At 39.8% G+C, this 20,662-nt stretch overlaps 1 protein-coding gene across 5 annotated transcripts; it reads right to left on the bottom strand.

Annotated features, from left to right (window-relative positions):
• Window positions 1–470: 470 nt before the first annotated feature.
• Window positions 471–17,838, bottom strand: LOC113446098 (Krueppel-like factor 15). Of its 5 annotated transcripts, none has more exons than XR_015742813.1 (5): window positions 17,638–17,838; window positions 6,733–7,751; window positions 5,335–5,401; window positions 3,306–3,444; window positions 471–1,207 (listed from the first exon to the last, which is right to left on the bottom strand). XR_015742813.1 is itself a non-coding variant. In XM_026715567.2 (4 exons), exons 2-4 carry the CDS (start codon window positions 7,659–7,661, stop codon window positions 1,027–1,029), a joined length of 993 nt encoding a protein of 330 aa, XP_026571352.1. In that variant the 5' UTR covers window positions 7,662–7,751; window positions 17,638–17,790; the 3' UTR covers window positions 471–1,026. The 5 variants fall into 5 exon arrangements, 2 of the variants coding, with proteins under 2 accessions (XP_026571352.1, XP_026571351.1); XR_015742814.1 differs by having other exon boundaries at window positions 5,335–5,398; XR_015742812.1 differs by lacking the exon at window positions 5,335–5,401.
• Between the last annotated feature and the right edge of the window lie 2,824 nt (window positions 17,839–20,662).

The following is a 20,662-nucleotide window of genomic DNA, read 5'->3' as shown; positions in this document are numbered from 1 at the left end:
CTAGCAATGTCCATCCACATATACACCAGATCTGACATGCTTAGGTTGTCTGAGATCAGCCAAAGTTAACTAGGCATTGCCATTGCTGTACTGAGATAGCAAATCCAATCCAAGGATTTTGTGTACAGTAGTGTAGAGCAGATGTCACAGTACATTGATTAGTGTTTTATCAATTATAATGTACTAGGCTCTTTATTGCTTTAATTAAAATGGACTGAAGACTCATTCTGGCTTTTCTTATTAGAAAGACGCACTTAGAGGCACTCTCTAATAGTGCAGCACTTTGACAAATAGCAAGAAGTATACAAATTTACCTTGGGTATCATACTGAGGCACTGGCAATCTACATTCCATTGAGTATGCATTTTAAATGTGGCTCTTAAGAGACAATATCAGCATTCACAGTAATCTAAAATACAATTAATTCCCCCCCCCAAAAAAAAAAACAAGAAGAAAGTAATGAAACTCACTTTGAAGTAGCAAAATATAAATTTTAGAAACCTATATTTTAAAAGAGGAATTTGGAATTCAAAGAGTAATTTCTTTGCTGGGTTTATTATAGTTTATGATCACTTCCCTGCATTTCAAACTGAAATAATTTTCTTCCACTCTTTTGCTTTTAGAATAAGTGCCAGGCTGATCAAATAAGGGTAGGCTGAGAGGATGAAAAAAGTAACATTTGAATACAGCCCCATGTGTGCAGCTTAATAGAAAATACAGAATTCCTGAATAATATTTACAGTATAGTATTTACAAAAATTAAAATGAAATAGTATCTCATGCTGTTTTTCTCCACATCCTGAATTGTCACATTTTCCTCTCAGATATAATGTACACTTATTAACATGTGTCAAAATCTTGATTTGGAGGCAAAACCTAATTGTAAGGCACGTTAAAAAAGAAATTGTTTTTTCTCTCTCATGTCATTTTCTAATTACTTATCTCCTAAAGAAAAATCATGTTTACTATTCAGCTGTCCTTTGAGTTGATGAGAAATCTTCTCTTGGCAAGGAAACAGAGAGTTAGTTAACTATTACGAAAAAAACCTGCTGACTGACTTCCTGAACTGAATGACCCTTTGTGGATTTTCATATGTTTAGATAAGTGGTCACTGCGGGCAAATTTCTTCTCGCATATTTGACACTGATAAGGCTTGAGTCCAGAATGGGAACGCTTGTGGCGAGAGAGCTCATCTGAACGGGAAAACCTGCCAGACAAAAGAGGAAATATTTGTTTATTGCACATTTGTTAAAACCAAAAAGACTGTTGCTTTTCCCCTTGTGCCATCAACACCAAACCACAGAATGCAGGAAAGTTTTCCGGGATATACTGTTGAAAAGAGAATCAATAGATGTCATCTTTTGTCAAGAAACCAGTATTTTCCCACTGATGAAGTTTCCCTCGTAAAGCAAACATTGGCTCCTATAAATTCACACATATACATTATGTATGTAGTAGCATATTCTTGTATATGACTCAAGGAGAGAGGAGACATGACACCTCTGTAATTCACAACAATAAAGACTTATGCTACTTCATTTTTGTGCACGTCAGGTCTTCTTTTTCGTTCTTTTGGTTTTATTTTCATATGCAGATTTGCACACCCAATGTTCCTTAACATCTTGCAACAGACTTTAACAAATCTTAACTAAGCTATTGTGCTTTTGTGCAATACCACTTCTCTATTTAGAATGTGATGAGGGAAGGAATACAGAAGGAAGCATCGCTTGTCCATTGTTAGGTAACAATACAGAAACAGGCTAGACATGAGCTCAAACTGGGCTCAGAACACAAACTGCTCCCTAGCAGATTTATTTTCCTTTTAATTGGAAAGGAATCTTTGTTTAAATGTAAAGATATAAGGCAAGTATTGGGTAATATGCACCCATCAACCTAATTTCAAAACTCTCTCCAAGCAATCTGTTTAGTTCTCTGATTTGAGCAATCTGTCTCTCTTCTTGGCTGCCTGGATGACAAAGATGTTTTTAGGGTGGTAGTGAAGGAGACTGTCTCAAAAGAGAGAGAGAGAGAGAAAGACAGGGAGGCAAAAGTAAACTTTCTAAAAGAGTAAGAGGTAACCCTGCTGCCATGGCTTCTGGCAATGATTACCACTGACTTAGTTCTATCCATGACTCACACAGAACCTTCAAATGACCTTTCCAGGAATGTGGCTCTAATGGAATAATGTTAATTTGTTTTATCCATTCACTCAGGAACTATAGGCTGGTGGAAACCAATTCCAAGCTATGAGCAATAGCTCTTTACTAAAGGCACATTCATATGGCTACACCGTACCTATGATTAAGGCCCATCATCTTCATCATAATGACACCACTTCTGAACAATGATCTCACCTCTAACGATGTAAACTCCAAAGTTGACTTGTAGGCAACTAAAATGCTTAGACTAGTTTTTCCTAGCCAATATCTCCCAGTGATATTTTGGATCTTTTAAACAGATTGTTTGTTTATATGTATAAATAAGCAATGCTCTGAAGTCTGGCATTTACATGAGTAAGGAACAGAATATAACAAGTCATAAATAAAATAATGGCAATTAATGCATTTAAAACCAGGCATGCACAGTTATGTGTGCAGACATCATAATGCCAAAAGTCTTTATTTGACTGAATATGTAAAAAGTGAGCCTTGATCAGCTACAGTCCTCCAGTATGTATGTATATGCTGAAATGTGCAAGTTATTTGCTTTAGTTTTATTCATTTATTTTATTATTAAGTCCTTTGCATAACTATGGTCTTCCCAAGGCAGTTTACAATAAGAAAAGTTAGAATTGGCAATGTCATAGATTATCACTACAAACTAGCATCAATCATCAAATTAAAAGAATTGAAGAACAATCAAGCTTTAATCATACATACAAGTAAAACTATAGCCAAAGTCAAAAAAAGAAAAAGAAAGTAAGTTCTTTCTACACCTCAGTACTACACAGACCAAAGATCTGATGCTGGATAAACCTAATTTTTTAAAAATAGTTTTATACTACTCATCATTTTCTTGACCTGGTTCACATATTGTGTTACCATGTTATGCGAAACCTCCCAATTGTGGTTTATTGAACAAACAATGATTTAGTTGAACAAACTACAAGCTAAGCTGTAGGGCATGATTAGATGGATTAGAATCCATCTAAGATCAATTATTTTTATCCTTCTTCAATAATAAGAATTTAAATCAGAACCAGCATATCTAAGAAACATATTTCTGAATACAATTATTAGATTAATGTTTGAATCAATTTTCAAGCTATAATTTGTCCTACCTATTTAAACATACGGGTTACATACCTATGAGTGGGTATCCTTGGTTCACTTACTCAGATCCTTTTGCCATTTTGAAGGTCTCACAGAATTAAAAAGGGAAATTGAAACTGTGGATGCTTGTTCTTTTCAAGCTCTATCAAAGACTGCCACTGTATAGAGCCAGCTGGATAAAACCAAGAAATTCACTGTGATATAATATATTTTGTCATTAGAAGTTTATTTGTTTGAGTGGGTCTGGATCAAAGATAAATATAAAATCCAAATTTCTCAGTGACCAATCTGGGCCTCCTAGCAGGCCAGAAATAGGGGAGGAAGGTACTACCATCATTTGGCTTATATCCATTGATAGATGATATTTTAAAAAAAACATAGTTCTCAACTTATTTTTTGCCTAAATGGATCAGACTTTGATTCTCCTAATCCAGAATCAACTTCACTAGAAGGGAACTAACATCTCTAGAGAACCCACCTCCATGAAGCAATATAGTTTCAAACAAGGGGAGTGCATTCCTGATTACCAAAACATGATAGAAGCATTTAACAAGGCTTACATAGGATAACGTTGAATCTGAAATATGTTCTAGTCATAATTCCTCCCACTTGCGTTTTCATTTAAAAGCAACTCATTGTCAACACATCAGAGGAGTCAGCAAAGATCCATTTCTTAATACTTTTACCAGAGTTCTGAGGGCGAAAAATAACTACATTACTGCATTAAAATGGGAATGCATCCAAAGTTATGTAGCTGAAAGCGTGGAAGCAAACAGATCAGCCAAAGAACCTTTTAGCATGATTCTTGATAGCTTGTAAACTAAGAACTGTAGAAAATGGCAAATGAGAGTGTGCCAAAGTAACAAGGAGCAGTTCCCTATTTGTTGTGGCATGTAGTTAGAACTTGCAGTTGTGTAGACATTATGGATTGGGGAAGAGTACATTTCCTACTGAAGAAGCCCTCATTTTCCAAGTTTTCCCACAAAATCAGAACTGATAGACTATAATCTTCAGGTGGATCAGCTGTAGATATCGCACACCTGAAATAATTCACAAGTTTCCCTAAAAGTAGCTTGTTCATAAGACCATTAATTTCTTTCACCACATTTGATGGACAGAATTTGTTCCTTTAGTCAAGAGTAATTTCACCGTTTGGGATACCAGAAGTTTAGCCAGAAAATGTTTTTTTAAACTCCTATCCTCTTAATAGCTTTACAGATAAATTAGGTGGTTCTGAATGGACAATCTGCTCCATTTTAATGTATAGAGTGGAAAAGGTGCAGTCCAGTTCTTTAGGTTTCTAGGCAATAGCATGTGAATCACAGCCAGCTATACCAGTATATAAGGATTTATCACACTCATCTCTGCAAATAAATTGCATATTCTTTCATATTGTTTCCCTTATTCTGAACTGTAACAAACTGGATGACCACTGGATAGTAATAAAAAAATTCAGAAATCAAACTCTTTGTTTCCCTTCTGAAGTTAACAGGCATCTTTCGGCCCAAACATGGTAACCCTGTTCTTATCACAGAACTGTCACTGGGACAATCAACACAGCTCTGGCAATTGCTGCAAAGCTCCCTGTAAATACAATTACATATCTGTTAACAGCAGCCTTTCTCCACGTTTGGAAAATCTCCACTGATATAATGACAAACAGACAACTGGAAGTTTAAAACTGTACAAATTGTCATTGCCCGAAGAAAAGATATATGCACATAAATGTAATTTTCCAAAACTTTGCAGCTTTACTGCTGTAAGATAGAGTTAGAACTGAAAATATCAGCATTGCTGCATAAATAAGATGACAGTCTGACACAGTCCATGAATGGATAATTCTTTATCAGAAGAAAATATGCAGACTGCAAAACTGTAGAGCAGTTCCAGAACTCTTTGTCCAGCAAGTTTACAAAAAGTTGGGGGGGGGAGAGAGAGAGAGAGGGAGGAGGGGTGAATAAGGGTAACATGTAGATGATGACCTGCAGAATAGGAAAGGAACTAATTCATGCTGCCTTTGAAAATGTACATTAACTACAATCCCAAGGGATGGGAGGCTAACCTTAAGGCTTTCCAAAACTGTAGAACACCAAGCAAAAAATCAGCAGCTGAAACTTTTCCCAGTTCTGCTAAGAAGGAAATAAGTTATTTTACACCAAACTAAATTACTGTAAGCTGCCAGGCAGCTGTAAAATGAATCAAAACTTTGTGAGTAGGGAATAGAAAGACAGAGGAACTATTGTATGTGAATCAGCCTCTCGCCAAGAATGGACATAAGAAATGCCTGTATAACCTTCCAGTTCAACATTCTGTTCCTAAGGGATTGCACATGGGAAGCCTAACAGCAAGTTATACTGTTCTTGTTTGTCAGCAAATGACTGCAGGTTGCTTTAACCCTGGACAGGCAGCCTCTGATAGTTTTAACCTCCCAGAATTTGTTTAATTACTTTTTAAACCTGTGGAAGTTGATGGACTTCAGGGAATCCTGTGGTAATGAATTTCATAATTTATTTATGGTGCTGAGTTAAAAAGTACTTTCCTTTTTCTATCCTCATTTTTTTACCATTGAGTTTTGGAAGATATCTCCCCCCCCCCCAAAAGAGACAAACATATATGCCTTTTTTGTACACTAAATGGTCCACATTTCTGTAATCCTCCCTTGTAGACAATTTGAATATTTCAACAGCCATATTTTGTATCTTTTCCAACTCTGTATTAAATATATATCAGCATAGTCACACATTATTGTTTATTTTAAAATTGCTTCATATAATTGTATAATAAGATACTCCCAAAGGTGCTTTTTCAAGAGACAACTGGACTTTCTGGTTTTCCTTTGAAGACATTTCACTTCTCATCCAGGAAGCTTCTTCAGCTCTGACTGGATAGTGGAAAATGGAAGGATTTATACTCCTTGAGTAGGATTTATACTCCTTGAGGATAAAGAGTCAAGTTTTGACCTTGCATTCTGATGATCAAGTGGGCCACCCGGGACAACCATGGTCTGGATGACTGAGCATCTCCATAGACATAATAAGATACTGTTGATCACATCAAGAATAATTATCCAATTATATGCTTATATAGTTGTTTCTGTCAATTGTGTTGAGATCACGTGTATGTTTTTCAGATCAAGTAAATACATTTCAGATTATTTTTCAGGCAATGTATGATCTGTATTTGGACTACAGTCCTAAAGAGTCTTATAAGCCTCACTGAACTGTTCAGAATATATATGGGGAATTATAGTGAAAATATATGGGGAATTACAGTGTGGGTTCGGAGAAACAGCAATAGAAGTTACAGAATTCTAAGACCATTACAACTATTTGAAATGCTTCATTGAACAGTGAATTATGCTAAAATCAGGCTTGAACAGTAAGCATATAGTTACAAAAGCAGTGAAAGATGTAGCTGGAGAGCTTAGCTAAGAAAGCGGTTTTCATCGTCACCAACTTACCTCCAACCACAATCAGGCCAAGTACACGTATAAGGCTTTTCTCCAGTATGACGTCGGAAGTGTGCCTTAAGATGGGAACTCTTGGTATACATCTTGGTGCATCCAGGATGTGTACACTTGTGGACTCGAATAACAGAAGGGGAAGCTTTGGGGACTTTGGTCTCTATACTCTTTGGACTTCCAAGAATTTCTGGCCTCAATGCCACAGGCAAAGGAGCTATTCGTACATACTTCTGGTCTGTGCCTGTCACAGGACTTGGAGTGACCTGAGGATAAAGAGTCAAGTTTTGACCTTGCATTCTGATGATCAAGTGGGCCACCCGGATACCACTCACAGAATTCTGGAGAGATGAACTGTCTTCTGCTTGGACAGGCTGGATCTGAAGGAAAACAGGGATTGTCCCCACAGTTCCAGGCATGCTTATATCGCCAGATACTATTCCAGCCTGAACAGAACTAGAAACGCCTTCATCTAGATCAGTTCCAGTAGTAGACTCTTCCCCTGAACTGCTTAAGTTGATTTCAGATTTTATCTCAAGTTGCCCCGCTGGTTGTTTGTCATTCAGCTCATCCTTGACAAGTTCTTTCTTCTCATTGAGGAACTCCTCAATCTCTTCCAATGTAGGGATGAAATCTCTAGAAACATCAGAACAAAAATCTGGCAGTTTGAGGTAAGCCTCATAGATGGTATTCTGTGGTTTCTCCACTTCCTTCTTTACCATTGACAACGAAACACCCATCTCAGATGTAGAAACTGTGTTTGAGGTAACAGCTGGAACAGAGACTTGTTCATTGCTGCAGTCCTGCAGTAAATTTAATGGTGGCATGTCAGGCTTGGAAACATCTAATATGATATCTTGCTGATCAAAAGCTGGGGCAAGCAATGGACCAGAAACAGATAGCAGTTTGCTATGACTTACTGAGACCATGGGTTGATCTATTCCCTCATAAAAAGATGAACTGCAGGGTGTGAAATCAAATCAGATGGAAATGAAGGCCTTGGAAATCTATAGATCCACCTGCAAGAAAATAATCACAAACTTGTCTAAAGGTATCCACATCTAGCTGAAACAAAATCAAGATATAGAAAATTTTTGGAAATTAATTTTACAGGAACACACATTCCAATTCAAAAAAATATCCCTGAAACATACTGCACTGGTATCCAAATATCCAATGACTTTCTAGTTAGCAACAAACTCCTGATATTTGATATTGTTATGTTAATAAAGCCATTGATTTGACATAAAATCTATCCTTATCTTTTAATTATTTGATCGGTTGTGGTACACTGGCATTTCCTTTTGAATTTTATTGCACTTTCTTCTTAGTACTATTACTATTACTGCTATGAATAAAGAAAAAGCAGGCTAAAAATATAATAACTCAAGGTGGCAAACATATCTTATCCTTTTGATTTTTAATTCCAGCATGCAATTTTAGGATTTAGATTTTGATACGTTATTGCATTATGATATATATGCAAAAAATCAATTTTAAAATAAAAAGAGATTCCTGCAAAAAAATAAAAGTCCAGACACTTATTGTACTATAGGCATACTATACAACACTCTACAATATATTATATTCTATATCAAAAGATTCAGTGAAACAACTCAATTGGACAAATAAGCATTGCAGTACAAAGAAAATATGCATCACCATATATCTGTCCTGTTGCACCTGCAGACACAGGTGTCCCTGCACTAGAATAGGACAAATTATTCTGTAACCAGAAGTTAACCTTGTAGACATGCCTATGTTCTCTGTTCAGTAGAGCAGAAAATGGCTCAGAGCAAGAATACACTGTTTCTGGCAAGCACATTGCATAAAGTAGAAGCCCAGTTCTACAGATTACATGGCACAACAAATTAAATTGGTATTTATCAGTTTTGCAGCCATATGGGAAACTAATGAGCGCCTTGTTTCAACCATTAGCAAAATTAAGAACGACCAGTGTTCACAACTATTGTATCAATCCTTCCTCATATAGCCATTTTCCACAAATGTGAAATTCAGCACTGAATTTGGTAATATGTAGAATTTGGCCAACATTTCAGACAGTAAGAATAAAAGGTGCATTCAACCATGACTTCCTTCTGGCTGCTCATGTATATATGTAGACATCCAAACACTTTGCTTTGTGAGCAAATAAGCTGATAGTAGATTAGCTTCATTTAGTACTGCTAAGATGACATCAGAAATATGGGAGCCTAACAAAGAATAGAGGGGATTCTGAAAAGCCGAGGAGAGGAACTTGAAGTGATATAAAGTAGTCCTCAAGTTATGACCACAATTGAGCCCAAAATTTGTGTTGCTAAGTGAAATTTGTTAAGTGAGTTTGCACCATTTTACGACTTTCCTTGCCAAGTGAATCATTGCATTTAAATTAGTAACATGGTTGTTAAAGTGCAACTGGATTTCCCATTAATTTTGCTTGTCAGGAGGCCACAAAAGCTGTTCACATGACTCCAGGACACGCAACCATTATAAATATGAACCAGTTGTCAGGCAACTGAATTTTGATCATGTGACCATAGGGATGAGGCAATGTAAGTGTGAAAATTGGTCATTTTTTTTCAGTGCCATTGTAACTTTGAACAGTCATTAAATGAACTATTGTAAGTTGAGGACTACCTGTAATGCCCATCAAGATGACTGTAGTCCATGCCACACTGTTAACAATTTGGTTTGGGTGTCAGCATAGAGCAAGGATGCCTGATGGACCAAAACTAAACTGGGCAATGTTACACTGTGGAAAGCTTAAGGGTAAATCTGGAAGTTGCTGAAGAGAAACTGATTGAGATCTGGAATAAAGATCATTGAAGAGAAGGCTCCTGTTGGGAGACCCTATCTCCTCGATCTCAGAGAATGAAGATGGCGGAAGATAAGGCATTCTACCAGTCAGAGTTGAGAGAGGATGCTGGGGACAATCCAGGAGAGAAAGAAGACCAGCCAATACGTATTTAGCTCTTTCTCTATTTTTAAAGTAGCACATCAATAGAAGTACCTTTGGGGAATGCATGTTAAGAGCAATCTTATTGCTTGAAAACATTTACTGTATGAAATTAAGGAAAATCTTAAGTTTTCATATTCAGTAATAGAAGGGGGGGAGTCTCCTTGCAAGGAAGAGAGAAAATTTAAAAAGTCAAGGGACAGTGTCATCAGTAGCCAAGGGCAAAGATGAAGTGGGCACTGAAATGCAATTAACTAGGTGTAAATTCTGTTTGCAGAGACAGCTGATGAAATGAAATGAATGCCTTAGCTTAGCTTTGTTAATAAATGAATAAGCTCCCCTCCCCTACATCCGAATGAATTGTTCCTATCCTATTTCCTATTTGATGAATGAAGGTTATTCATCAAATTTTATGATCCCATTGAAGGTTCCTATGATGAAATGAATCTCCTTCATGCTGAATTCTGCTCCTGAAGATTTCATGGAACTGTCCATGCAGCTTCCTTGGTAATAGCACAGGCGGTTATCATATTATTTTAACTTAAGAACAAGGATACTCTTACAGTGGGGGGTAGGGGTGTTTGGTGGTGGTGAGGTAGTAAAAAAGTTGTGTCCGACTCTAGGGTGCAGTGCTCATCTGTGATTCTTAGACAAGGAAGCCAGTGTTGTCTGAAGACAAGTTCCATGGTCATGTGACCAGTTGTACACCAAAGGAGAATGGAATGCTATTACTTTCATCCAAGGGGTACTATTAATCTACTTGCATTTGCATGCTTTTGAACTGCTGGGGGGGCAAAAACTGGGGTACGAACAGAAGCTCTGTTGCGTGGCATTTGAGTCTCAAACCTGGTCTGTCAACCTTCAAGCTGCAAGCTCAGCATCTTTAAGCACCGAGCCATTGCGGGGATGGTATCTGGAGTTAAAAACAAGAAACACTTCAGAAATAGCAGTTCATATATCCATGTATAACTTTCATTTCATTGCATTCACATATTTTGTTCCTTTTGTGAAGATACAATTTTGTAAAACACATAAGTTTTATCAATCAATTCAAAACCTTTTCAACCCACTTTTTCTTTATATATTATAGCAGCTATAACTGGAAATATTAAAAAAGAAAATAATGAATCCAAATTTGTGTAAAAAGATCTGGATAACAAAAAAATATATCAAGAATGTTTGCTCCTATCCCATTGAGTACAGCTCACTAAAAGCTACAATTCTGATGTGTTCTGAGGGCTTAACTGACAGAGCACTTTTCTTTTAATGGCACTCAATCACGGCATATCTTCTTGTGCACCTTCCTGCAAGAAAACCTAATTACAGGTACATTCCTGACTAAACATATCCATTTTTGAGAGCACAGCATTCAAAAGATTTCACTTCCAGCCCAAGGCAACACTCAGGTCAAAGACCTGGCATTACTCAATGCATTTTGTAACACACCATTCATAACAGTTGGAATGTTTTTTGATCCCACACCCACTGCAAGTGCCTGCAATGTAACTCCAGAAATTGCAAGGAATTAGATCACCCTGCCTTCTCCTTCTCCTCCTCTGGAACATTTGGTTGCAGTCAAAATGGAGACCAGATTTGTTTAATAAGCATCCCAGAAAAGGCAAACACCATTTCTGTTCTGTTGCCGAGAATCAATATGGCCATGGGCGCACCGTCACAGGAAGTGAAGCTTAGCTAGCAGTCTTTACCTTTAAGGAACACTTTGTGATTTTAGCTTTGGTTTACTGAAAACAGCCATTGGATTGTTATAGACACAATGCTAAGCCAGCCTGCATTATATAATATATAAGCCAAAAGCCAAAAACCAAATATATATATGATAGGCTTGGAATTTTTAAAATGTAAACTATTCAAATCAACAGTCGCTGTATGGAGAGCGGGTATTTTCTTTGCAATTCTTCCATTTTACTATGGCTAGAGTACTGAAAACTGGAACAGACCTGTAGTAGCCATAGTAGCTAGTGGTAGTATCTAGATGACTTCAGTCCAACCTACCTCTCAGGGTTGTTGTACTGGGAAAAATGAGAGCAGGTAGTGCTATGTTTGGTATCTTGCACTTTAAACTAAAAGCAGTATATTAGATTAACAAAAAAGCCAATATTTGAAAGGGCTTCACTTTGTGGGTTAGAATAGAAACTAAACATGGTCCAGAATTCAAAACCACATTTCACCAGATTTTTCCCATTTTGTTTTTAGTTAACAGTGTTTTCTGTGCTGGTGTTTTTCATTATAAAGTATGTCTCTTCACCCTTCCTAACACACAATTTTTTCCTTCAGAAAGTGACTTCTTAAAGGTCCAGCACTGTTTCACATCTTCAGAGAATAGCAGCTTCAGCAGGTGTTGAAAACACTGTGACTGTTGTTAGAGCTAAATCTGGTATTATTTTTAGAAGGCATGAAAAGCATGTATGTGCATGTGTGTGTGTTGTCAGGAACCACTTAAAAACTCATTTGCAATTTAAAGCCAAAGAACTGTGGGGGGGAGGGGTTTCCTTCCTTCATACTTAATGGCATATTTATATCTGAAAAATAAAGCAAACAGGGAACAACTTGACTTGTTGTCTGAACAGAGGCATTCAGCAACTGCAAAAGAGGTTCTGTCAATAACAACAGGGATTTGCCTTCAGCAAATCATCCTCAGTGTAAACAGTGAGTCAAGTGAGAACTGGCTATAACTGGAGGCATATAAAATATGGATATTCATATTGCACTGTTGTGGTTTGTTTTACTAAAGTTTATTGAATAAATGAATATGAAGAAAGAAAAAGAAAGAAAGAAAGAAAGAAAGAAAGAAAGAAAGAAAGAAAGAAAGAAAGAAAGAAAGAAAGAAAGAAAGAAAGAAAGAAAGAGTATTACATTTTGATTTGTTTTGTGAATACAGCCATAGTTAATGTATGGATAAAACAAAATGACAGAGTTACCATGTTATTTTGTTTAAATATTTTCTAATTCCATCCTTTTCTATGTGGCAAAATTATTTATTACCTATTTTAAAAAAATATTAATAAAGATCTAAAATCAAGACAAGTGAAACAGACTCAGCTGCCATGTTTCCTATCTTCACCGCAGAAACAGACTAATCAATAGCAGAATGTCCCTTAGCTTCCAGAATGTCTACCCATGGCCTTTCTATTTATTTCACCAGGCTCCCTTTTTTGACAAGACCATTCAAGGCAGTCACCAAAATGGGAGTGTAATGCTACCGTATCATATAAAATTGTAATTTAAATTTAAATTTCAGAAATAAAGACTCCAAGCATTCATATTAAACTATACTTCAATGACTAGGAAAACAGTTTCAGTAATAAAATTCCAAAACAAGCAACAGTTGACTATCATTTGATGTGATGCTTCTTCTACCCTTCAAGGCATGCTTTTAAGCACCTTTGAACTAAATTGCCTCTTGATTTATATAGGGAAAAAACTATAAAGTTGGAAAGCTGGTTCATACATGTATCAGCATCAAATGATGATTGTATAAGATAATCACTACTATAGTCAATTTACATATGTAACTGCAAGACAAGTTTTAAAGAAAAATTAAGTGAAAAATGTACACACGTGGAAAGATTTCGGAGACCAAGAGCATATAAAAGTATTCTCATTTTTTGCATTTAAATTTTGACCTATTTTAAACAAGAAAGACATCTTACCTATTGCACCGAGGAACTGTAAATATAAAAAACATTGAAATGGAGATGTTTCATAGCCTAATTAAAGGTTGTAAAGCTTTAACTGAAAATCTGGCACAAGAACAATTGCTCTATCTTGGGTACTGTGTTAATTTTGTTGAAAACCAGTTTTGCCAGTGGTAAATAGAGCCTGTTGAACTAAAAAAAATGAACACCTGAATTCTACTATTATTGGCATCCTTCAGTCTCAAAAGGCTATGGTATCGTGCTCTGAAAAGAGGTCCTAAAACAGCACCTAGTGTGGCTAAAAAGGCCAATTTGAGAGTGGTAATCCCTTCCACACTGAGGACAGATACAGTCTGTCCCCTGTCCAGCCCCCAGATTTTGCTGGCTCCAGGACTGCCTCTTTGCCTCAGCCTGCCAGACGAGTGTCTCTTCGAATTGGAGAAGGCCATGATGCGCCTTTAGCCTCCAAGCTGACCAATCAGAGGTCAAGGTTTCCCAGCTGTTAATGTCCATTCCCAAGGCCTTTAGATCCCTCTTGCAGATATCTTTATATCACAGCTGTGGTCTCCCTTTAGGGCGCTTTCCCTGCACTAATTCTCCATACAGGCGGTCTTTCGGAATCCGACCATCAGCCATCCTCACGACATGCCCAAGCCAGCGTAGACATCACTGTTTCAATAGTATAGAAATTCCAGCATGTTCCAAGACCGCATTATTTGAAACTTTGTCATGCCAGGTGATGCCAAGCATATGTCAGAGACAGCGCATATGAAAGGTTCAACTTTCTCTCCTGCCGTGCATAAAGGGTCCAAGACTCACTGAAGTACAAGAGTGTGCTCAAGACACACGCTCTATAGACCTGAATTCTACTATTTGCATAGATTTTAATATCATATACAAACAGTAGCTGAGCCATCCAGTTTCTCCTGAATCTTGATTAATAACGTTAATAATGGACACATTAACCAATTGAATTTTGTAGCACTGAATTCAAGAGAGGGGAAAGAGAATGTTTTTAAAGCAAACAAGATAAATAAGAGACTTGAAAGAACGAAACAGCTGTACAACTAGCAGTGTGTTATTAAAGAAAATAAAGGTGCCAAGTAAAATGGATTGAAGGAAGTGAGAGTAGTGAATCTGGAGAGAGGTAAGAGCTACCAGAAGAGGTCAATCTCTTTGTGAAGATATGGAGGTTGTCTGGGCTCAGACCTCATTCCCTGTAACTCGTACTGACAAATCACAACTTCCCTGCACTCACTTCTCTTTTCTTCCTAGAGAGAAATGTTGGTGGGAGGGAGAAAGAGACTGGGACATGTGGTCACACAGTAGAGGAAAGAGAAAAGATTGAGCAAAAAAAAAAAAAAAGACTGAGAAATGGGTTGCAGAATATTTGGAGGATAGGAGAAGGTGGGACTACAAGTAATCCTTGACTTAGAACCACAATTGAGCCCAAAATTTCTGTTACTAAGACAGATTGTTGTTAAGTGAGTTTTGCACCATTTTATGACTTTTCTTGCCACAGTTGTTAAGTGAATTGCTGCAGTTAAAACTAGAAATACAGCTAAGTGAATCTGGCTTCCCCGTTGACTTTGCTTGTCAAAAAGTCACAAAACATGATCATATGTCTCTGGGACACTGTAAATCATAAATATGAACCAGTTACCAAGCACCTGAATTTTGCACCTGAACATGTGACCATGGGGATGTTGTAACGGCTGTAAGTGTGAAAAAAATGGTCCTAAGTCATTTTTTTTCAGTGCTGTTGTAACTTAGAATGGTCACTAAATGAATGGTTGTAAATCGAGAACTACCTGTATGTGGATTTAGACAAATTCAGATGAGATGAATCTCAGGGATCGATCAGAAAGAAGAGGACGCTGTTGGAGATACAGTGTATAAAAAACCATTATGTGAAGAGATTTAATGAGAAGGGCCCAACTAGGTTTAATTTCATCTGACCTGGTTACTCCGACCTTTTCTCAAAATCCTAAAGTTGTACCTAGTTGGTAGTTTTATCTTATAAGGAATTGGAAAAAAGCATCTCTGAGGAAAGCATCTTCAAGCTACTTTTGCATTGTGGCAAGTTACAGGGACCTGTTACCAAAACCTTAACTTGATGTGGAAGACTCCTTCAAGAGTAAGACAGTAGGATCAATTACAGAAGAGTTACAGTCCCAATTGAGGGACACGGTGGCTCAGTGGCTAAGAAGCTGTGCTTGTTGATCAGAAAGGTAGGCAGTTCGGTGATTCGAATCCCTAGCACCACATAACGGATTGAGCTCCTGTTCCTTGTCCCAGCTTCTGCCAACCTAGCAGTTCAAAAAATGCAAGTGGAAAAATAGGGACCACCTTTGGTGGGAAAGTAACAGCTTTTGGTGCACCTTCGGCATTTAGTCATGCTGGCCACATGACCACGGAGATATCTTCGGACAGTGCTGGCTCTTCAGCTTTGTAACGGAGAGGAATATCGCCCCCTACAGCCAGAAACAATTGTGCGTGGTGAACCTTTACCTTACAGTCCCAACGGTGCTTTTTCAAGAGGCAACTGGACTTTCTGGTTTTTCTTTGAAGAAGTTTCACTTCTCATCCAAAAAGCTCCTTCAACTCTGAAGTTACAGTATTGGTGCATTAATGTTAAAATGGGTGGGAAGGTGTCAAAAGGCTGATCTCAGGTGAATATTTGAGGATCACTCCTAGCCAGATCTGGATTGGTGCTTTCTGCTTCAAAAGGAGTGGACACAGCCAGTGATGAAATTAGAGGGGGGGAGGGGGGCAAAACAGATGGGAGCCTACTTAAGGGCAGAGAACAAACAAGCGAAAGTGCATTGGCTGAAGAATTCCAAAGAACTTTTTGAGCAGGGTTCCTTCAAACTTGGCAGCTTTAAGACTTGTGGACTTCAACTCCCAGAATTCCTCCTCCAGTCATGTTAAGCTCAGGAATTCTGGGAGCTGAAGTCCACAAGTCTTAAACTCGCCAAGGTTGAAAAGCCTTGTTTTTGAGAAAGAGGGTGTTTCCCAAGCATCCATTACGGCTTTGCCCAAAATTAGAACGGGCTTATGAGCGCTACTCCCAGCTGTCAGAGTTTGGGGAGCACAGGAAAGGAATCCCGAGCTTCGCACAACCCGCACGCTCCTTCCTTGTCCGTAACCGGGCACGGAGCGTCACAGATGGAAAGGGAACCAGGCGCCCGCTGGAGAAGAGAAGGACAAAGCTGGCCCGCGCTCCTCGGCTCGCCTTTCAGGGTCCACTCGCCACACCAGGGCTCTCCAACTTTCTTTCAGCTTTGCTGACTGAGGAATTCTGGGAGTTTGAAGTCCACAAGACTTAAAGCTGCCAAGGTTATTGTAGACCCCCGCGCGACACACAGCGTCGCTTCCACCTCGCGCCAGAGCCGAAGGAACAAGAGTCCCGCCCTCGCAAGCCCGAAGCCATCAATCAATAGAGCTCCGCGTTTCCGATAGGCCGGGCAAGATCGACTTCCCCGTCGGCCAGCCTCGGGTTACTCGCGTTCAAAGGGCGCGTTGCTGCTTCACGCGCCTTGTTATAAAAAAAAAACACCCCAACAACTCCGCTGTAGAAGTTGAGCCTGCTGAGCCGGATTCCTGAAGCCCCATTACGTTTGTCAGCGTGATGGGAATCGACCGCGTTGCTGAATTCATGCTTTAATTCAGACGCTCAGACTGGGGTGGGGACAAAACAAAACGTACCCATCCTTTGGCTGCCAAGAAGCCCCAGATTTTCCACTAGAAGAGGTCGGGAACTTTGCATGCCATTTGCAGTAAACAACCCACACGATTTATTTCTCACTCAGTTCCCAATATAAGGAGGCGTGTGTGTGTGTGTGTGAGAGAGAGAGAGAGAGAGAGAAAGAAAGAAAGAAAGAAAGAAAGAAAGAAAGAAAGAAAGAAAGAAAGAAAGAGAACCAGACCCGTTTTTCAGAAGTTTTTGCTTCCCCGGCAAGTAAAATAAAAAGAGCGGCTCTTGCTGGGGAATCCGCCTCCAACCCAGCTAGTCTGAGGCAGAGAAGCAGCGAAACTGCGTCTTGGAAGACGCTCCGTTCACGCGCGGCTTGCTCGTGCGTTCCTCGCGCGCGCCTTCCCAATTCCCGAGCCCTCCCATAGTGGCCCTTTTGCAGCAACAACGCGGTGCGACCTCCTCGGTTGAAAACGCAGCCGGCTCCCTGCAATCCGCGGCCCCGTCCCCCTTGCCTCCTCTCCCGTGGCCGGCTCGCGCGTCTCCACGCCAAACCCCCTTCCCCCCCCCTCCCCCCACCCCGCTTGTGACTCCCTTACCCTAGCCGACCGCCACGACGCCCGGGCTTTTCCCCCACTCCGCCTCGCGCTCTCGCTCTCTGCTCACATGATCCGAAGAAGGTAGGCGCCTTCCGAAGCGAGGGCCCCGCCCCCTCGAAGGCTTGGTTCCATCCCGGGCTCCTCATTGGACGGCTCGGCTCGGGGGCTCGCCTGGCCCCGCTTGCCGCGGAGCCACGTGCCGTTGGCTGGGCGAGAACCCGGCGGGAGCAACCGGACAGTCCCTGCACGCGCAAAAAGGGGCTTTCCTGTTTACGTTTTCATTCTACTCTCGCCGCTGGCTTGGAAGGGGAGAAGACCCGACCTTTCCGTTTCATGCGCCTTGAAACTAATAGGATTAAAAGATATATGGGCTATATTAGGAACGATGGGAAGTTACTACGTGAGATTTTGCTATCCGTTGATTTGCCCAGGGCATTAGGCGGGTAGTCCTCGACTTACGACCACAAGGGAGCCCAAAGTTTCTGTTGCTAAGTGAGAAATGTGCTAAGTGAGTTTTGCCCCATTTTATGACCTTTCTTGCCACTGTTGTTACGTAAATCACTGCAGTTGTTAAATTACTAACAGGATTGTTAAGAGAACCTGGCTTTCCCATTGACTTTGCTTGTCAGAAGGCTGTAAAAGGTAATCAAATGACCTCAGGATGCTGCAATCATCATAAATGCAGGTCAGTTGCCAAGCATCTGAATTTTGATCATGTGACCATGGGGATGCTGCGATGGTCATAAGTGTGAAAAATGGTCATACGTTACTCTTTCAGTGATGTTGTAATTTCTAATAGTCACTAAACAAATTGTTGTAAGTTGAGGACCACCTGTACTTTAAGAACAATTCATTAGCTACTTGTCAGGAATATATATAAGTTATATGTATATATGTTCAATTAGCACATTAGCTAATAGCTAAAAATTGCTTTATTAAATTTTCCAGTACCTCTAAGGCAGATTTGCTCCAGGGTAGTGTGACAGATTTAAAATGATGTTTCTGAAATGTAACTGTAAACCATTGGAAAAGATAGCAACAAACATCCCCTCATACTATAATGTGATGACCCGGCAGTGGGGGTGGCACAAAGGCAACACAGACACATAAGGAAGAGTCGCTTTAATACCTCCAACTTTTCTCCCAATGTCCAGGTTACCTTCTGCTGGAAAAAAAACCCTCTCCCCAAAACAGTCTTTAAGTGGAGGAAATTCAGTCTGAAAACAAAGTACATACAAACTGTAAATAAAAATCCACACAAACCACACTGCAGTAATTAATTTGACAGGCAAGATAAGGAATTCCAGACTTGAAAGGCCAGCAAAACCCACACAGTTGGGAAGACGCCAGGAACCAGATAAGCCTCAACAATAACAGATAACTCACGATTTGCTTCCAACAAGTTGCTGTGCACAGTTTCCCTTTTTAAACACTGTGTTCCCAGCTGCAGCTAATGAAGGGAATCAGGGCCCTTTTCTCCCCCATAAGCCACCCAACTCATGTTGCTCCCTTCTCCATTCCTCCCTGCGTGCCCTAGGATGAAGAGGGGGTGGGCCTGGATCTTCCTCTGAATTCCCTCTCTCTTGGTCTACTTCTCCCCTGCTCTGCCCAGCCGGACTTTGCCCTTCCCCAGTTTCTTCCACAGCCAACGGAACCACATTCCCACTGTCAGCTGCTCAGCCTCCCCCTCGGAATCAGATTCTGACAGGGGCATGACATATAACAGCATTTTCACTCTCACACACTCACATATTTCAAATACTGGGGATAGACTTCCTGGTGAATGGGTTCAATATTCTGGGTTGGGGTGGAGCTGCCTATAGGAATGGATATATGCATGGATAGCTCCCTTCATATCCATCAGGCTCTAATCTTTTTTAAAAAAATAATAATAAACTAGTATTCTCCAAAATTCAACCCTCCAGCATTATCTGTATTTCTATGAATACCACTGGGATATGAGTTGCATAGGCATTCTCAAAAAATAAAAATTATGCATAATTGCAATCTAGCGATTGTTTGAAATTGTTCTCCTGGCCAGAAATCTGAAATTTGGTAAGGACCATCTTCAGGAGTGGATATAGATGATAAGGAACAACTTCTAGTTAATGAACAGACTGTTATTGAATCTATTGCAAAAATTATTTTGTGAATAAACATTTCTCCCTGTTCCAGCCATGATTTTGTGAAATTACCTGCAACATATCTGCCCCTGGCACATTACTGGTGTCTGGAGGCTGTGAAGATCTAGATGGGGAACAAACTAAATCTTGTTGAACCCTGACAAGACTTAGTAACTTTGGGCTTGGGGACCTACTGGTCCTAGGGCTGTGTCATTTTTGGTGCTGACTGGGGTGGCTCTGTTGCAGACAGACCCAGTGTACACCTTGGGAGTCCTCCTGGACTCAGAACTCATGCTTAAAGAGGAGGTGACAATCATGGCTAGGCGTGCGCCAGTTATACCTTTACCTGGATTGGAGGGCTCTGCCCTTGGAACAGTATCCAGAAGTTTCAACTGGTACAAAATGCAGTCGCACAAGCAGTCATGTGTTCTGCTAGAACAAATTCATTACACCTCCATGACCTGCATTGGTTGCTAATTTGCTTCAAGATTCAATTCAAGGGCTGGTTTTGATGGGTTAAAGATGCATTTTTTTGAAGGACCACCTCTCCCTGATTGCTTATCTTATCAGATCCTGCAAGAGAAGCAGGTCCCATCTTTCAGAGAACTAAGCTTGCCAGTCCCACAGAGGCAGACCTTCTCTGCTGGGGTATCTGCCTTATGGAACATTTATCTCTTCCACACACACCCCCTAAAGTGAGATCAGCTCCATTCATCCTTATTTTTTGGAAGTTCTCCAAGACCTTGCTTTGTCATCAGGCCTGGGGGTCTTGCGAGACCAGTGAGATCTTCAGTTGGCTTCATTGCTGATTAAATCAATTATGCTGATAAAAGAGAATATTTGTATCTCAGGGTTGAACTGTGGAGTCCTTGGTATTCTGGTTGTTTGATTGTTAATTTGAT

This window comes from Pseudonaja textilis, chromosome 3 (assembly GCF_049901715.1).
Source record: "Pseudonaja textilis isolate UNSWEBS1 chromosome 3, rPseTex1.2, whole genome shotgun sequence".
Taxonomy (NCBI): domain Eukaryota; kingdom Metazoa; phylum Chordata; class Lepidosauria; order Squamata; family Elapidae; genus Pseudonaja; species Pseudonaja textilis.
This window is presented reverse-complemented; position numbering and strand designations above follow the sequence as displayed.

What these genes read in the sequence shown, in the direction of transcription:
- LOC113446098 (XM_026715566.2), bottom strand. Translation starts at nt 7,661, where the DNA reads ATGGTCTCAGTAAGTCATAGCAAACTGCTATCTGTTTCTGGTCCATTG. An exon ending in TGGCCTGATTGTGGTTGGAG is followed by an intron (nt 1,208 to 6,732) that starts GTAAGTTGGTGA and finishes TTTGTCTGGCAG; the next exon opens with GTTTTCCCGTTCAGATGAGC.